The sequence below is a fragment of the Vigna unguiculata genome, chromosome 11, assembly GCF_004118075.2.
Source record: "Vigna unguiculata cultivar IT97K-499-35 chromosome 11, ASM411807v1, whole genome shotgun sequence".
NCBI lineage: Eukaryota > Viridiplantae > Streptophyta > Magnoliopsida > Fabales > Fabaceae > Vigna > Vigna unguiculata.
In genome coordinates this window covers 16,710,154-16,727,029 of record NC_040289.1, presented here as the reverse complement: position 1 = coordinate 16,727,029, position 16,876 = coordinate 16,710,154, and the positions used below count along the sequence as shown (strand labels likewise).

The window sequence follows — 16,876 nt, the reverse complement described above, 5'->3', positions numbered from 1 at the left end:
TCTTCTTGCCAATCCTCTTTCTCCTTCTTTCAGGCCTCCTTCTCCTCGGCATGCTTATCAACTTTCCCTTGCAACTCTTCCAGTTTTGCCTCGTTCCCTTCCTTCAACTCCCTTTGATACAAGGACCCAACGTGGCGCCCCAATATAAGCGCCTTACTACTGAACTCCACCATAGTCTTTACCAAAGCATTAGGCTCCATACTATCAATTGAGTCGATTAATGATTCCGACACATTGATCTCGATGTCATGCCGCACAACCGTTTCCGACAACTCAATCAAACCAGCCTTCACTCCTTTCCCACCATCAGACGACTCTGGCCCTAACAAAGCGGCCCACACTTTCTTTATATCTTTCCCCTTGCTAGTTATAGCCGGCAACTCAGTCCTCTTCTTCGTCCCTCCGTGCACGTGCACGTCCACCACCGATTCTTGTAAATTAGGAACCTCAATGTTCCCAGCAGTCTTAGTTATCGTCGCCTTCTCTTTCCGCAATGTTTGAAACAACGTCAGGTTTTTCTTTCCCATCTGCACCATGTCACCTGTAAAGAACAACATACATCCATCAGATGACTCAAACACAATATAACACTAAAAAATACAAAAAGATACCTTCAATATCAATAATCGGATGAACCGAATTATAAACCCTAACTAAGCCCTTAGTGGGCATCTTATCGCTAAAAAGCATCACCGCATCCACCACCTCCTAGTCGGCCACCGACAAATCCTCCCTCGCCATTCCCTTATACCTCTAAGGGTTGCCGGTCATAAATAAGGGAAATTTAGTACTCTCATCGTTGGTGTAAAAATGTGAACGTCCAACTTGCTTCACCACCACTTTAAAGAACCCATCTTTAAAGTGTTTGAAAGATTGGGTAAAAACATCCAATATATTAATTCTAGGCCGGCTTACAAGCGACAACCATGTAGTTGGACTTCTCGGCCTTGTATCAAAGAAGTAGAGGAACGCCTGCGGAGAAGGTTGCAAGTATAAAGCCATACACAACAACTGAAACGCCTGCAAGTATGCCCATCTGTTCGGATGCAGTTGAGTGGGAGCAACATTCAACAACCAAAATACTCCCATGGTGAACTCATCAAAAGGAAACTTGATGTGCAGTTGTGAAAAATGACACATGTACATATAAAAGAACTCCTCGGCAGCTCCGTCTCAGCCGTGGCAGACACATTCTACAACACTAACCCTCTCTGGCACCACAATATCCCTTCGAGCGCCCTTCTCAAAGATAGGAGTACAATTCAGCCACGACTTCAGCAATCGCGACCACCAGAATATTGAGTATTGCGTTCGCACATCTGGTTCAACCCACTCGTATCCCGCCTTTGCCAGCCAGCTGCTCTCCGCCAACTTCTCTAGCGGATCCTCCTTAACTTCAACTGTTCTCTCCATAGGGATCCTCCCTACATTTCCCGGTTGCTCCCTATTACTACTACCTGATTGACTACTCCTGCTCCCCCCTGACCGCTCACTACTCGGACTCGATAAGGAAAACCTATCACTAGTACTAGACATACCTGTTCTTTTTTAGGAAGACGGTCGAAATAAGGAAGATATCAAACACGATCTCACGCAAACAAATAGCTCCCCCCAAATTCTTGCAAATGAACCAAAGTGAAGTTCTTCTTTTCTCATGCACTTGTATTTATAATGATCATCTCAAACAATTCAAATTTTCCCGCTAGAAACAATGATTAAACGAAACATCACAACGCACACCAAAGGTCACCAACCTCAAAATGACAGCGCAAAACCCCTTTGACTAGACCTCTAACATTTGCCACCCCTTCACCTGCCACAAACCTGTTCAGATTCCAAGCCTTAACACTGTTCATCACACTTAAAGGCTGGGGGACTGGTGTACTACACCTAGGCGACCTAACACCTAGGCGACCTGACAAAACACACCAACAATTCTCATTCTTTGTAGTTATAGATACATCGGCACAGGCTGGGGGACTGGTGTACTACACATAGGCGGCTTAACCTGAATAAATACACGCAAACATGCAAACAACTATCAGATGAACCAATCAAGCAGGCGTAAGCGGCCTAAGCCACCTACATCAGAGGATAAAACGAGAACCTGTCAACTATTCCAGACTTAAGGTATTACAGGTAAGACCCCTAGGCCTACAAGTGATCGAACTAAAGGGCCTAGGCTAGGCCCAGGCCCATCTACGGCCCCTAACGATGGCCCAGCCCATGACGTGGCCAAGCATACTTAATGATCTATTAATATGCATGGACCCCAGCAATTAAAGGTACATATTCGTTAATCCCTTAATCACGAGATTTGACTTTCTGAGAATTCTTTGCTGACTTGAGCGTCGGAGTCTTCCCCGTTGGTAACCCCTCTCGGGTCCAAACCGGTCCAAGCCGAGACACCAGCAGATGGCATATGCCAGCCGGAAGGAAGCCTACTGAGGAGATTGCGGATTGAGGTAAAGTAGCATTTGTGTTAGACATCTCCTATTTGTTCTCCGTAGGAACACTTTCATTCATAATTCATATTTCATATTAAAAAAGTTGATATTATGAAACACCATCCAAAAGTTTTCACATTGAAAACAAAAGCCAAAAAAAAATCTAAAACATAATTATAATACTGATGAGTTCAAATTTTTGCCCTCATTTAATATTTAAATTTGGGGATTTAATTGAATTTTCTGTGCTAAAAGATTGATTTAATTAGGATTTGTGATTATTGGATTTATTGAGTAAGTTTGGTAAAAGTGGCGTAAAAATTGATTTTAGTTGCATAAAATATTATTGGATATTCTAACGTTTGTTAATGCAGCTGGAATTTATTTTTGGTCAATTAATAGTGTGATTTTGAAATATTCAAAGTTACAAAATAAGTCCAAAATCAAGAAATTTTGAAAAAGAATAAATCAGGAGCTAAATGCACCCCCAGTTTTTATTTGCACACTCCTCCCTCAAGTGGACCACAAAAAAAACCTGTTCTGCACCCCCAGTTTTCACTAAGTTACACCCCTCCTACCACTTAAACTCCACTCAACCAGATCATGCCATGTGGCAATCCCCACCTTTTAAGATTAGCCAACCATAAGCTGCCACGTGTCGTAATCCTTCACTCACCAAATTGACCACTCAGATCTTGCCACGTCATCATCTCCTCCATTTCACTCATGAAACCCTAACCCTAATTTTCCTCAAACCCTAGCCGCCACCATCAACCACCATGGCAGCCGCCGCCGCACCTCTTCATCTCGTCGGCCACCACCACGCATCTTCTTCCTTCACACCCCTGCAGCGTTTCAGCCACGCTGGCCACTACCAACCTGGAACAGCAACGTGCCGCTCCGTCGCGCGAACCTGCGCAGCGCACACGAACCACCACCGCGCCTCTGTCTTCTTGCCTCCGCACACGTGTCAGCATCTGATAGGACGGTCAATGAAATGGTCAAAACTGGTCAATTCTGGTCAACTGGTCAAAGTTAGCAGTCAACTCTGGTCAAAACTGCAAATATGGTTAAATGAGAGGGGCAGAATTGGAAATTGGACAGGAATTAAGTTGCTAATTAATTAAATAAAAATAAAAGATTTTAGCAACTGACAGATAAAGCCCAAAGTCCAGTGGAAGCCTATATAAAGAGACTTAAGGGAGCAGAAAGGGGGGACTTACAATTTACAGCTTACAGCTTAGACACTTAGAACTCTCTGGTTTTGGCAGATACCATCTCCACCACATCTCTCATTCTTTCTTTTATTTTCTTTCCTTCATATCATCATGTATTTCATCAAAGCCATGGAGGGCTAAGCTTTTAGGGTTGATTCCATTGTAATTTCATTATGGATTCTGAGGTTAGAATGAAATAATTTCTTTGTACTTTTTATTGTTGTTGAGGTTTTAATTCATCTATGTCTTTTATCTTTGAATCTCGTAAAAAGTAATGATTTTAAATCTATATGCATGTTGATCATATGAGTTCAGGGGTTTTTAAATTTAATTGAGACTTTACTTTGATTTTATTTAGAAACTTTCATGTGATTAAATGAGTTTTTACCAATAATTGAGACTTTACTTTGGTTAAAGGTATTTACTCTAATGAAAATTAATCGAGAGTTTACTTTGATTAATTAAGCTTTTTATTTGGTGAGGAGATAAAAGAATAGACATGATTAGGCATAGTAAAATTTGATTGAGACTGTACTTTGATTGAATTTACTATGGATAATCTAAAAGTTCTCACTTTCAATTGAGACTGTACTTTGGTTAAAAGTGAGAACGCCAACAAATTAATTGAGACTTTACATTGATTAATTTGCAAATCTACAACAATAATTAATTGAGCAATAATCTTTAGATAACCGATGATGAATCTATTTTGAAAAGGCAATGGAATCAATCTATTTTCTTTTCTATTGTTTTTATTTCTTTTTATCTTTTAAATTTTATTTATATCTTTGTTTATCTGAATCCCCTATATTTTTTATTTTGTTTGACTAACCGCTTTGTTAAAAATCAATTCCGTGTTCGTTGGGAGACGACTTTGGGTTACTTTACCCTTACTATTTTGTTGACTACTTTCTTAACAATACTGAAGTTGTTATAGATAAGTAGTATTAATTTGAACGCGTCAACGACAGCGTTATCAAATACATTTTGCTAAATTTCTATAGCTATGTTCCTAACTAGAACATACAAAAGGTTGTTTTCCCTCATGGATTGGTCCATTAACAGGATGTTCCATGGTGGATTCCGCATTCCTATAATTTTTGTCTCCCTTTATTAACAAAACAGTAGACTCCATCTTAGCCCCCAAAATAGGTTGCTGCTGGGCAAGATTATCAAGCTTTAATAATGGTGTTGGAAGCGATTTTCCATGCTGTAGGTCCTAAAGTTGCAGCAAAACGAGCCAAACTCCTAGCATATGAGTGTTCAACTTAAAGTCCAACCTGGTGCCAAAAATATACAACATCGATGCTTTAAACAAAATAAGAAAGCCTTATTCAAGGATTAGGATTCACTTCTTTAGATACATACAATAACTAGCTGCTTCACTTCACCCTCAAATGTCGAAATACATAATCTGATCTAGTAACTGGTGGATTAAGCATATTATAAGTTGCACGACGTTCCGCATCTTCCATAACACGTGATTCATTCCAAGTCACCAATGTAAATCACATTATGAATAAGACATCCAAAAGTATTCACTCAATTATAAATTTCTCTATAATCTAGTCAGGAATTAAAATGTACGAAGAAAAAAAAACAACTTTAGATTAAAACCTATGTTAAAATTGTTTTGATGTCATTTTGAGCTTCTAATTAATTAGACACTTGCAGACATTATACTCGCACAAAATAACATAATGCATTTGTTCAACCAACTAGCAGAGAACATAAAATTAATACATTAATATAATAATACATTAATGTTACTATAATAATACATTAATAATAATAAGCCAATAAAAGAAAATATAAATTGAAGTACGTTCTCTTCATTCAAAATATATTCAATGATTATTCATTTCTACTTATAAAATATTCCAAAAGTACATAAAAATATTTCATCTTCTAATCATAAAATATTATAAATACATTATGTAGGTTTTCACAAGTTTAGGCACTATAACACTTGTAATGTTGTATCCATACACGAAAAATATCTTGGTAAATATCTATACAATATCATATCCATTGCAAGAAACTTATATTAATACCCATCAAATTTGGGTTTGATTGTCATGCCTATTTCCATTCCATTCTTTCATTCATAAGCACAAATTAAGTTTTCTTCATAGTTGCTAACCTACATAACCAAAGTAACAATATCTCCACCTCTACATGTCTTTAGTTTGTAAATTATTGACAGTAATACAAATCAGTGTCATCAACATTGAAATAAATCAAGTCCCCAATAAACAAGACCAAACAGAACCACCATATCTGAAGTTGCCAAATACATATATCTCATTGTTTACTATGGGGGCAAAGCAAGGTTGGGTAATCAATGCCCTGACCAATTTGTTTTTTATTAGATGACCAAACATTGAAATTCGATTGAATGATAGGTTAAAGGAGAAATTATCCATTTACCATTTTCATAACCTCCTTCAATCATCAGCATTCCACAACATCTAAATGCCCAATTTTACATAACTCATTCTAGAAAGTAGATTTCAATATAAAACCATTCCTTAATCTTCACATAATTACTTACAACTTTTGAAATAGTCAGATCACAGCATGACATCAGAGCTTCAATAGTTCCATGAGAGAATGGTCTGAGGTTACACACTCTCGTTCTTAGAAAAACAAAGCGAAACGAAAAGAGGAAGTGAGGGAACCTAGGAGTTCCGATAAATAGGGAAATTCACTAGTTTATAACAAATTCAGATTCAGTAGAATAAAATTCAATCAATAAGTTAAAATTAAACACTAATGGAATAAAGGGAAAGAAGGGGAAGGACTTTATCCGTGCTAATAATGGCTTTGCCGGAAATGAGGAAATGCAGAGCGAATGCTCGTGGCGACTACTAGTGTGCCTGATTGATTGAGGGTTTAGGTAGTGGAGGAATACACATGGCGATGAATACGAGGGAGAAATGGCTCGCGATGAAACCCTATTCGACACTATCTTCGGAGTTGCTAGAGATGTTAGAGTTGGTAAAGAACGCTTTGTTGGTTCCCAATTTGTGTGGCGAAGGAAGTCACGATCTTCGGCGACATGGTAATCTCCACTTGCAGCGACGAGTTATGAGATCTCTGGCGAGGAAATCGATAGCAAGAACCGTGTGGCGGTGTTGGAAAGGTGGAGTACTGAAGGGTTACTGGGTCATAATCCGAGTGCGAAGTTGTGACGAAGTTTTATGGAATGATAACGTGGTGATATCCTGCAGTAAGGAGTGTGGAAGTTGCGAGGGAGGGGGATGAAACCATTAGAGGTTGAGGTTGAGTGAGAGGATTTTGTAAGGTTTGTCAAGCTAGTTTTGTGTCTTGTTTTTATCTCATTAAAATTCAATTTACTGTATAATAAAAAGATAGAATTAAATGAGAAGTAAATAAAAAAAAGTATTATGGAGGAAAAGATGGCACCACTGGAAAAGACGGCATAATGTGTAATGGGAGTATAATGGCGTTTTCAAATGCCATATTTTGCATACAAAATGTGGTAGTTATAGAACTATCGTATTATGAAGCAAATTATGGTGGTTTTCCATAGCTGCATATTAAAACCACCATATTTACTTCATTTTTTTGTAGTCTTGGTGGTTGATTTGATTCAAGTGAAAACTGTTTTAGGCTTTTAAAAGTCACCTTATTTTTAACTAGCCAATTCAACTCCCCTTCTTAGCATTTCAACCATTTCAATGCTTACAAATTCTAGGAGTTTAGTTGGACATCCAAATGGATTTAAAGTACAAACAAAAACGAAAATGCATCATAAATTGTAGAGAGTGAAAATACAAACGTGAACCAAGTTGAGCCAGCCATGGAGAGAACGAAAAACACCAAAATAGGTGTTGTTCAAATGTGTAGAAACATAACTTCAAGGAAGAAGAGAGACAAAAGTATGGTTTGTTTCTAAAAACGTTAAAAACTAATGGAATGAGAGATGGGGACATGGTCACATCATACCCCTCTTTAAACACTAAGCTATTTTTCCAAAAATCACAAAAATGGCCATAAGTTTAGGCCTAAACATGGAGAGTTGGCCCAATCACTTAAGCTAACATGGAATAATAAGCTTATATGGCGTAGATGTGGGACTCCTCTCTTTAGCCCAAAAATTCTTACTAAACCTGAAAATAATTAATAAATAAAAATTTGGCCAAGTAAATCAAAATTAATTAAAATCTAAATTACTAGCCCAATAAAAAGATGCACTAATATTTAACAATTAAGCACTAAATATCCATTAAGATGGGTATAAAAGGGTAAGAAAATAAGGTAAAATATTGGCTCATCAGTTTGCCCATGTCCAAGTCGAGTTGAGTTGGCCTCCTAGGCCATGGTTGAGATGACTTGATCAAGGCCTAGCTTGAGTCGATTTGTGGAAAGCCAACATTCAATTAGGTAAAGCCCAACCCATACTCATTTCAGTTGGGGATGACCCACGTCCAATTGAGTTGGACCGAGATATTGGGTCAAGACCACGTCAAACTAAGTTGGGTCGATCCCACATCATGTTGAGCCATGTGTTCTCGGGCTACGTCAAACTGAATCGTTGCAAAAATTTTCTGAGCCATATTATGAGTATCTTTTGAACCAAATTATGAGAAACCAATGACTTAATATGAGTCACAATATGAGCAGTTTTCATAATCTTTAGAACAATATTTTCAATCACAACTTTAAAGCATTTGTGAAACATCTTTAATAGAATGGATGACAAAGTTTCAACAATAGTTTGATGCATATGTTCGGGATAAAAAAAGCCAATAGGATCAACTAAATCTTATAAGGCATGACATAAAGCAATCTTCAGATTCATAAACCATTACAACAAGAAATTGTACAACATGTGATTGAAGTATATGAGGAAGAATTGGAGTTGAAACCGCTTCCAAAATTTGAGGAAGAAGAAAAAACAAGAAAACAATGAAAACAATATATATTTGGATTTTGATTTATCCCAGTTTTCATAAAACTTTACTACATATATGACGGAAACCCATCAGAGGATGTAAGACCCGGGAAAAAATTAGACTTAAGAGAAACACATGAGAAAAAATTAATGGCTTGATTAATATTGTTGATTTATTTAATTTAATTAGGTTATTAAATTATGAAATATGAAATAATTATTATTTGAGTGATTTAAGTTATTGTGGTATTTATAATAATTATTTAAGTGATGTAAGTTATTGTTTTATTTATTTTAAAATTTTAAATATTATATGTAATGTTGAGAATATAAGTATATAATTATGTGGTGTGTATTATAACATAGAAAAGTAATTAGCTTCTTGGTTGGACAGTGAATAGGTGCGTGCAGGTACTTAGGTTTGAACCTGGACGTCATCATATAGTGTTTTCAAACATTTTTTTTATTCAATTAAAGCATGTGTCCGTTATGCGTTTATAATTTATTGGTGCATTATATATAATGAGAAAGCACGTGGTTTGGTGGTTGTTGTGCTTGCCTGTGGTGTGAAAGTGCTCGTCTTCGAACCTCTGCAGGCTATATTAGGTGTATTGATTATTTTTTTTTCTATTTTTCTCTCTCTTCTGTCTGGTGGGGCCCACGAGCATTTTAAAGTTAAGTTCTCTCTCCTCAAATTGGTTCCACACGCGAATGCAAGCTGCAGTGGTTTATTTTTGTACCACACCTAGCCAAACTTCAAACAAGTAAACAATATATACACCAAGACAGTTAAGTACTCAGCCTAGACGGGGTTAGCCCAAGTTTTACCAATTCTAACCTAAACATCTAGAGGAACAACCTCCACCTCTTATCATCAACATAAGCCGTCAGGATACGTAGTCGGCCTAGACCGACTACCTCAACAGACCCGATAAGATTAAAGCCTAGGCCGACCACTCCAATAAACTTAGTAAAAATGGAAGCCCCCGCGTTCAATAGCTCTTAAGGGCCTGGGTTAGGGCCCAGGCCCACTCGCAGCCCAAGCTAGAGCCAAAGTCAAGGCCTAGCCCATGAGGTAATCAGAAATCATTTATGCTCTATAAATACACGTGGACCCCAGTAATTAAAGGTACGCATTCATTAATCACTGATTTGACCTTCTGAGAGCTTTGACTTACTTGAGCTTTGGAGACTCTTCTGCATGTAACCCCTCCTGGGTTCAAGCTGATATGTACCAACCGGGAAGAGACCAACTGAGGAGATAACGGACTACGTGGTAAGGTGACGCTTGTGCTTGACTCATCTTATTTGTTCTCTGCAGGAACAATTTTCATGCGTTTTTCTCTCCTTTGCTGCCATGCACAAAAATCGGCAATTATTTGGTTTTCGTTAAGGCATCACTGTATCTTTATGTTTCCTTTCTCCTTATTTCACGTACAGGCACACTAATAAAATAAATTGTTGCTGCCACTGCATTATAGTTTCGCAGAATATAAAAACGACCCATTAGGAATCAAAACGGAAGTGTACCACACCCAGCCGATCCCGTTAACATACCAACACATATCACCGTTGACCGACACCTATATCGGCCAAGGTTGGGGGACTGGTGTACCACACCTAGCCAACTCGACCAAATAGTAATAAAACGATACATATATGCCAAAGTAGTCAAGTAGTCAACCTAGGCTGAGTCGGCCTTTGCCTTACTAGCCTAAACTGATAACCTGAACGTCTAGAGGGACAACCTGCACAAGACGACACATTACCAACGTAAACTGCCCACAAAAGTAGTCGGCCTAGGCCGGCAACTCCAATATACTTAATAAAATCCAACCCCCCTAGTGTTTAGTGGATCCTCCTAAGGGCCTGGGTTAGGGCCCAGGCCAACTTACAGCCCAAACTAAAGCCCAAGCCAGGGCCCAGCCCATGACATAACCAAAAATGATTAATGCTCTATAAATACACGTGGACCCCAATAATTAAAGGTACGCATTCATTACTCCATTAATCACTAATTTGATATTCTGAGAGCTTTGACTTACTTGAGCTTTGAAGTCCCTTCTGCAGGTAACCCCTCCTGGGTCCAAGCCGTCATGTACCAACCGGGAAGAGGCCAACTGAGGAGATAGCGGACTACATGGGTAAGGTGACGCTTGTGTCTAACTTATCTTGTTTGTTCTTTGCTGGAACAAGAAGGAATAAATATAGTTGAATGTTAGGCTTCTTAGGAAAAAAAATATAGAAGAAGAAAAGAATAGGGAGGAACCACCGGGTAGAGGGCGACGAGAGAGAGCTTGAAGGACTGAGATTGGAAAGCAAGAGGGACTATGTTCTAGGAGATTTCAAAATTAGGTAGGGGAAGCTACAATTGAGTTTTGCTGTTCTTGTTTTCTTGCTTGATCTTGATTTTTGCTATGTTTATGCTAGCCATGGATGTATGGGTTTTAAAGTTTTTACTAGCTTCTTTCATTGTGTATCATTGTGTTTCATTACTTCCGCATTGTTTTCGTGTAGATGAATGGGTGAGGAAGGTTTTCTTTGGCTTTCTCCTTTAGATTGTTTTCCATTCACAATATGATACTTTATCCGTAGTTATATTTTGTTTTTATATCCGTTATTGAATTTCCTTTGTCGATGATGAATTAGTCTTTAATAAACAATTAATTGTTATTTTGTTTTCAACAATGAGGTCCAACTGTTTTATGATAAACTATAATCAACTTGTTTAAAAAAATTTCAATTACTCTAAAGTTTTGTATAATTAATTTTAATAGTAATAGTTTGTACATTTTGAAAGTAATTTTTCATTACGTATTGTAGAAATATATAATTTTGACAAAATGTATAATCTTACTATATGTATTACAGATTTTCAAACATATGATTATCATTATAATAGATGTTGAAAATTTAACAAAGAATTATTCACCACTGCTTTCTACATATTGGTAATGGTTTTTTATTAGTTCTTCGTCCATAAATTGATCTAAAATATGTTAGTTGGAACCGTGTAATTGATTCTTGTAAACATGTACAATTATGTTGTTTATTATTAATAATTAGAATAACTTGGGAACTATAGCTTTATATTCAGCACTCATTTTCAGATATATTTAATAACAACATTGAAATTACATCAAATCCATTCCTTTGATTCGTTATTGGTATCATAACGCCGTTAGGTTCAAGATATTATGTTATGTAGTTAGAATTAATATATAAATATTTTACAGACATACATATCACGTTGTTATGTAATGGAGGTGCATAAATGAATTATCGTGGTGTAGTTAGTTAAATTAAGGATGAGTTGGTGGATGGGTTGGTATTCTCTTAAATGCAGTGTTGCATATGTTGAGTAATGGTACAAAGCAATGGTAAAGGTTCAAAGTTTCGACAGTATTTCGTATACTCGTTCATGTCATTCAACTTTCTCAGCTAGTATGAACAAAGCAAAAATGGGACCAGAGAAGAAAATATGGATCGATTTGGGTAAGAATTACCCCTCCATCACTGTGATTTGCCAATGAATTTGGGGACAATGAAAAATTTGTAAATTTTTCTTTAAATATTCATGAATAAGATAATTACCTACTATGTCGATCATTATTGGATTTAGCACATTAAATGTATGCCAAATTTGTTTCTATGATATTTAATTAGTTATTGTATTCAGGAATTCTTAATCTGGTATCTAATAGCGTGGAGATTGATATTTCATTTCTGGGCATTGATATCGTGATTTCCAACCTCCACCATGGGTAGATGTTTCACGCATCATTGGCCTTCTTGGATGTATCTCCAAATAAAGTAAGTCTCTGCTTCAATGTTTAATACTACGATCATATTGCTAAACACTATTGGACAAAATATTTTGATATTCATAACAAAAGATTGATAAGCTATACATTTTGGAAGACTTCTTTGTAAACAACATTTGTTGTTTTGCTGCATCTTTTGTTGTCATTGTCATGGATTAATATCTTTAATCCAGATTTACTTTGAACTCTAGAAACTACAACGTAGAGCTGACTGTGGCTAAATACGGCTGTCGGCAAATACAATCCGACAAAACCTAGTGACTGACCTTGAGATTTGTTTATTGTCATTGCATATGAGAGCATGATGGGAAATTGCTTTCTAATTAGCTTAAATGGCCATGGGGACTGGGACGGAGGCATTGACATTCGAGGAATATAAATTTCTTGTCCATCCTTGTTACCTGTTATCAATTTAGCACCTATGATGTGGTTTGCAAGTCTAGTCACGATCAATCTACTTCCATTCCATAATCTTGTAGCTTGGTCCAAGTTTCTCAAAAGCATTATAGGTACTCCAATCTTTAGTTTGATCTTATGGTTACAAACTCAGAGGTGATATTGTTATAAGCATCACTTGAAGCGAATTCATCCACTGAATCAGAACTAAGATATTTTTTTCTTCCCCTGTATACAATTATTAGATATATAAATAAGACTATTATTAATACCAATCATACCAACATGTACCATTATAAATTCATGACTTCCATTGGCATACCTGGAATTAGTGATAGCATGGATTCATTAATTTGATTGACAATCTCAATTCTACTTGCTAATATTGCTCTGCTCTGCAAAAATGATTCTTCTGTGTACTTGTGAATTAAATCTGGATATGTTGTATTCACAATTCCTTCTATCGGATCATTGAACTCTGAAATGAGAAATTCCTTGGGTATTTCAATCTGAGAATTACTGAATCTGAGAATTACTGAAAATCACCAATTTTGAAAATCCAATCTGAGAATTACTGAATCTCGGATGCAGTACTACTTTGTAAACCTCGTTGTAGCAGACACATATTTTTTGTCAATGTTAGAACTTCACAGTGGTCCCAAAGATAAGATGCATTAATTGTGGAATTTACAATATCGGACCTGCTACCTCCAGGTATAACAAGAAGGATTTGCCTAAAGTCACCTCCAAATACTATCACTTTTCCACCAAAAACAACGTTCTCTTTTGTCATACCACTCATTATGTCATTCAAAGTTCTATCTAATGCTTCAAAACAATATTTGTGTGCCATTGGAGCTTCGTCCCAAATAATATGTTCAGCTTTCTTTAACAACTCTGAAGCTTCAGATCCTTGTTCGATATTGCAAACTGAATTATCTAATGTTGGTACTGGTATCTTAAATTTATAATGTGTTGTTCATCCTCCTGGTAGTAATAGAGAAACTATTCCACTTGAAGCAACAATTAGTACAATTTTTCCTTCAGAACGAAATGTTGTTGACAGTGTTCTCCACATGAAAGTTTTTCCAGTTCCACCATATCCATATAGAAAGAATACTCCTCCTTGTTTATTTAGAACGACCTTACTAATCCTTTCAAAAATTTGCTTTTGTTCACCTGAAAGGAATTGTTATGTCAATTGTTAAATAATGTCATTTTCGTTTAAAATAATACAATAACAAAGAACATAGATTCTGAACCTGTCATTGATCTTAAGTTGGATTGGAACAATTCTCGTTGCTCAACAATGTTATAATTCAGTTCTGCATATATAAGCCTATTTCCACAATTTTGGACAACAAAATCATTTGGGTATGGCATGGTTGGGAAGAATTTTAAACTGCTTCTATTATCTTCAAGCAATTTTTCTATCTCGACCAAAGTCAGGTTTTGGAGCATTTTTGTTCCAATGGTTAAATCTGCATACAAACAATTTATAGAATTTCTTGTTACTTTGGAAGAGACTATCTAGTAATCTAATTCATTAATAATAAACAAAATAGATATAACCTGCAATTTCGGAAAAATTTCGCTCGCGATACAAAATTCCATCTGCAAGCCACTCCCATGTTTGGTTCCATAGATCTTCTGGATGATTAATGCTATTTGACAACATGATAGTAACAAATTGTTTTCTAAGATAATGTCCGGAACCCCAATCTTTTGCTTCTTTTATAGCTTCGACATGTTCTGTATCATTTGTTAAAATTCCTAGAGCTAAGCAAGCTTCTCTAAATTTAGAATATGTTACATTGTTAACTGTTCTGATATCTATGTATGATGTTGCACCTTTTACATGGGTTAGCATTCTTCTAAGATAAAACACTTCACCAGTACTTGGAGGTACCCAAATTAGCCTTCCAATAGTATTTCCTGTTTTCCTTGGTTTCCAACATCTATCTTTCTTTACATAAACAAACTTCGAAACGAATTCAACATATGTTAGCTTTCTGGCTTCTGCATATTTCTTATTACATTCCATCCAGCCTATAAACATTGATTTTGAAACTGTTGCTTTTCCCACAATATCATCCATTTCGTCATCATCTTTAAAGTACAATGCCTGTTCTCCCGGTAGATGAAAAAATAACCTTTCTACTGCTGGATTTCGTCCATGAATGGGGAACGAAAATATTGTCCAACATGCCTCGCATGGAGATACATATCTGTAGTCCAGATATTGTTTGATTTCATCTACTAGTTGTTTCTTCAAACATGCTTCGTTCTGTTGTGGAACTATGGCAGCTGTTATTCTATCGTAACCTTTGTTGATATACTTAAATAAGTACTTGATCGATGTAATGCGATTACACCATTCTACATTTATATGTGCTTGGTACTTAAGAAGTAGTTCAGGGTTGTAAGGAACCACAGAACGGTTATCAAGGCAAACACCATTCTTTGTCATAGTTAATGAATCGTTCCTTCTACGATAATGTGGATATCCATCTTCTGATACACTGGTGGTGTTCTGAAAGTTTTTGAGATATAGGCGCGAGCATTTTCCATTTTTCATGCAAGGAAAGGATCTGTTTATAGTACCACAAGGACCGTGTATCATGTGATCTAGAACACATTGATGTAATTTAGGACATGTTATTGGACACGAGATTTTAGCAGAAAACACTTTGTCAATATCATCAGGAGTTAGGCCGCACTTTTGAAATTCTATAGTATACATGACTACAAAATAATCACAGAACAGTTAGTATAATACAATTATATCATTATTCATAGAAGGGATTAGTTACATGCAATAGTTCGGCCCAATAAATGATTTTTGGTAAGATCTATGAGAAGTTCAAATTTAATCTTGAAGACCCTTGAAACTATATCAGGACGATCGGTTGAGGATAACTTTAACTTTTTCAATGCTCTAGTGATTTTTGGCCATTTAGGATTGCACATGAAAGTTATGAAGAGATATGGAAATCCCATATAACTACAAAATGCCATTCCATCAAAATACAGTTGGTCCATAAATCTTCTACTACCAATAAAAGATGAAGGAAGAACAACCCTCTTTCCTTGTTGTGATCCTTGGCTTTGTGAACTACCTGAAGCTTGACAGATGTTATTATATTTATCAACCCTTAACTTAGATTGATTATATTTAATGAACGACAATCTTTTGGATTCCATCATTGTATATCCATCAACAATGAATTGTTGAAAAAGTTGTCTAGATGTAACCAAAGTTAATGCTTCTGAGTGTCTTGTTTGCAACCTAAAACAAAACCACTCCCTAATTGTCAGTCTATATCCATCTTCCCCATATGGAAATAGTAAAGGATATTGAAACCCTAGGTAGCTTGTGTGCAATTCATTTATTCTTTGTAATTTTTCAGATTGCTTTTCCATTATGATGTCTCTACTTGAAGCAGTATCAACATCTCCAACAATAAGGGCTACAACTTTTAAAACATTGGGAACATTGTATATCCTTCCATCTTTTGTTCTGTCTGCAATAAGTCTCAATTTCAAATCATCAAATGGTTGGTTTCTATATCTGTCCCTTACCATTCTAAATGATTTAGCATGAACATTGAACTCATTGAGCATCTTTTTTAATTTGCTGACAATTTCCAAATCAATATTATCTTGATTCTTATGAAGAGTAAGAGGTAATATAAGTACTTGTTCAATTTCGTTTAACTTGAATATAAGAAACTTTTCATGTACCTTAATGATTTCATTTTATTTTGAACTTCATTTTCGGTGTCATAAATATATAGTTGGGAAAACTTTGGAAGCCCACCGGGTACTGGTAAAAGGCTCCCTATTCTATGACAAGATTGACCTTGGATTCTTAAATTGGGCGGTCCTTTTCCATTATTAAAAGTTCTTTCAACTTTTGCTCCAGGTGATGTAAAGGCAAACATCATATTGTATGTCCTGATATGATTTTGATAGTTTTTACTTTCTTTTGATTCATTGTCAAATAACAGACGTTGCAAAACAATTGGTGGCTCTTTTAGAATTGGTAGTTGAACTTTACCATTACCGCAA

General features: G+C 36.2%; 1 protein-coding gene across 1 annotated transcript; it reads right to left on the bottom strand.

Moving 5' to 3' along the window:
- Positions 1 to 1,727: 1,727 nt before the first annotated feature.
- On the bottom strand, positions 1,728 to 16,390 carry LOC114170213. Its single transcript, XM_028055700.1, has 9 exons — positions 15,619 to 16,390; positions 14,378 to 15,550; positions 14,068 to 14,286; positions 13,839 to 13,984; positions 13,514 to 13,763; positions 13,128 to 13,340; positions 3,327 to 3,424; positions 1,962 to 2,008; positions 1,728 to 1,824 (listed from the first exon to the last, which is right to left on the bottom strand). The coding sequence occupies exons 1-9, from the start codon at positions 16,388 to 16,390 to the stop codon at positions 1,728 to 1,730; spliced, it is 3,015 nt and encodes a 1,004-aa protein (XP_027911501.1).
- Positions 16,391 to 16,876: the final 486 nt, after the last annotated feature.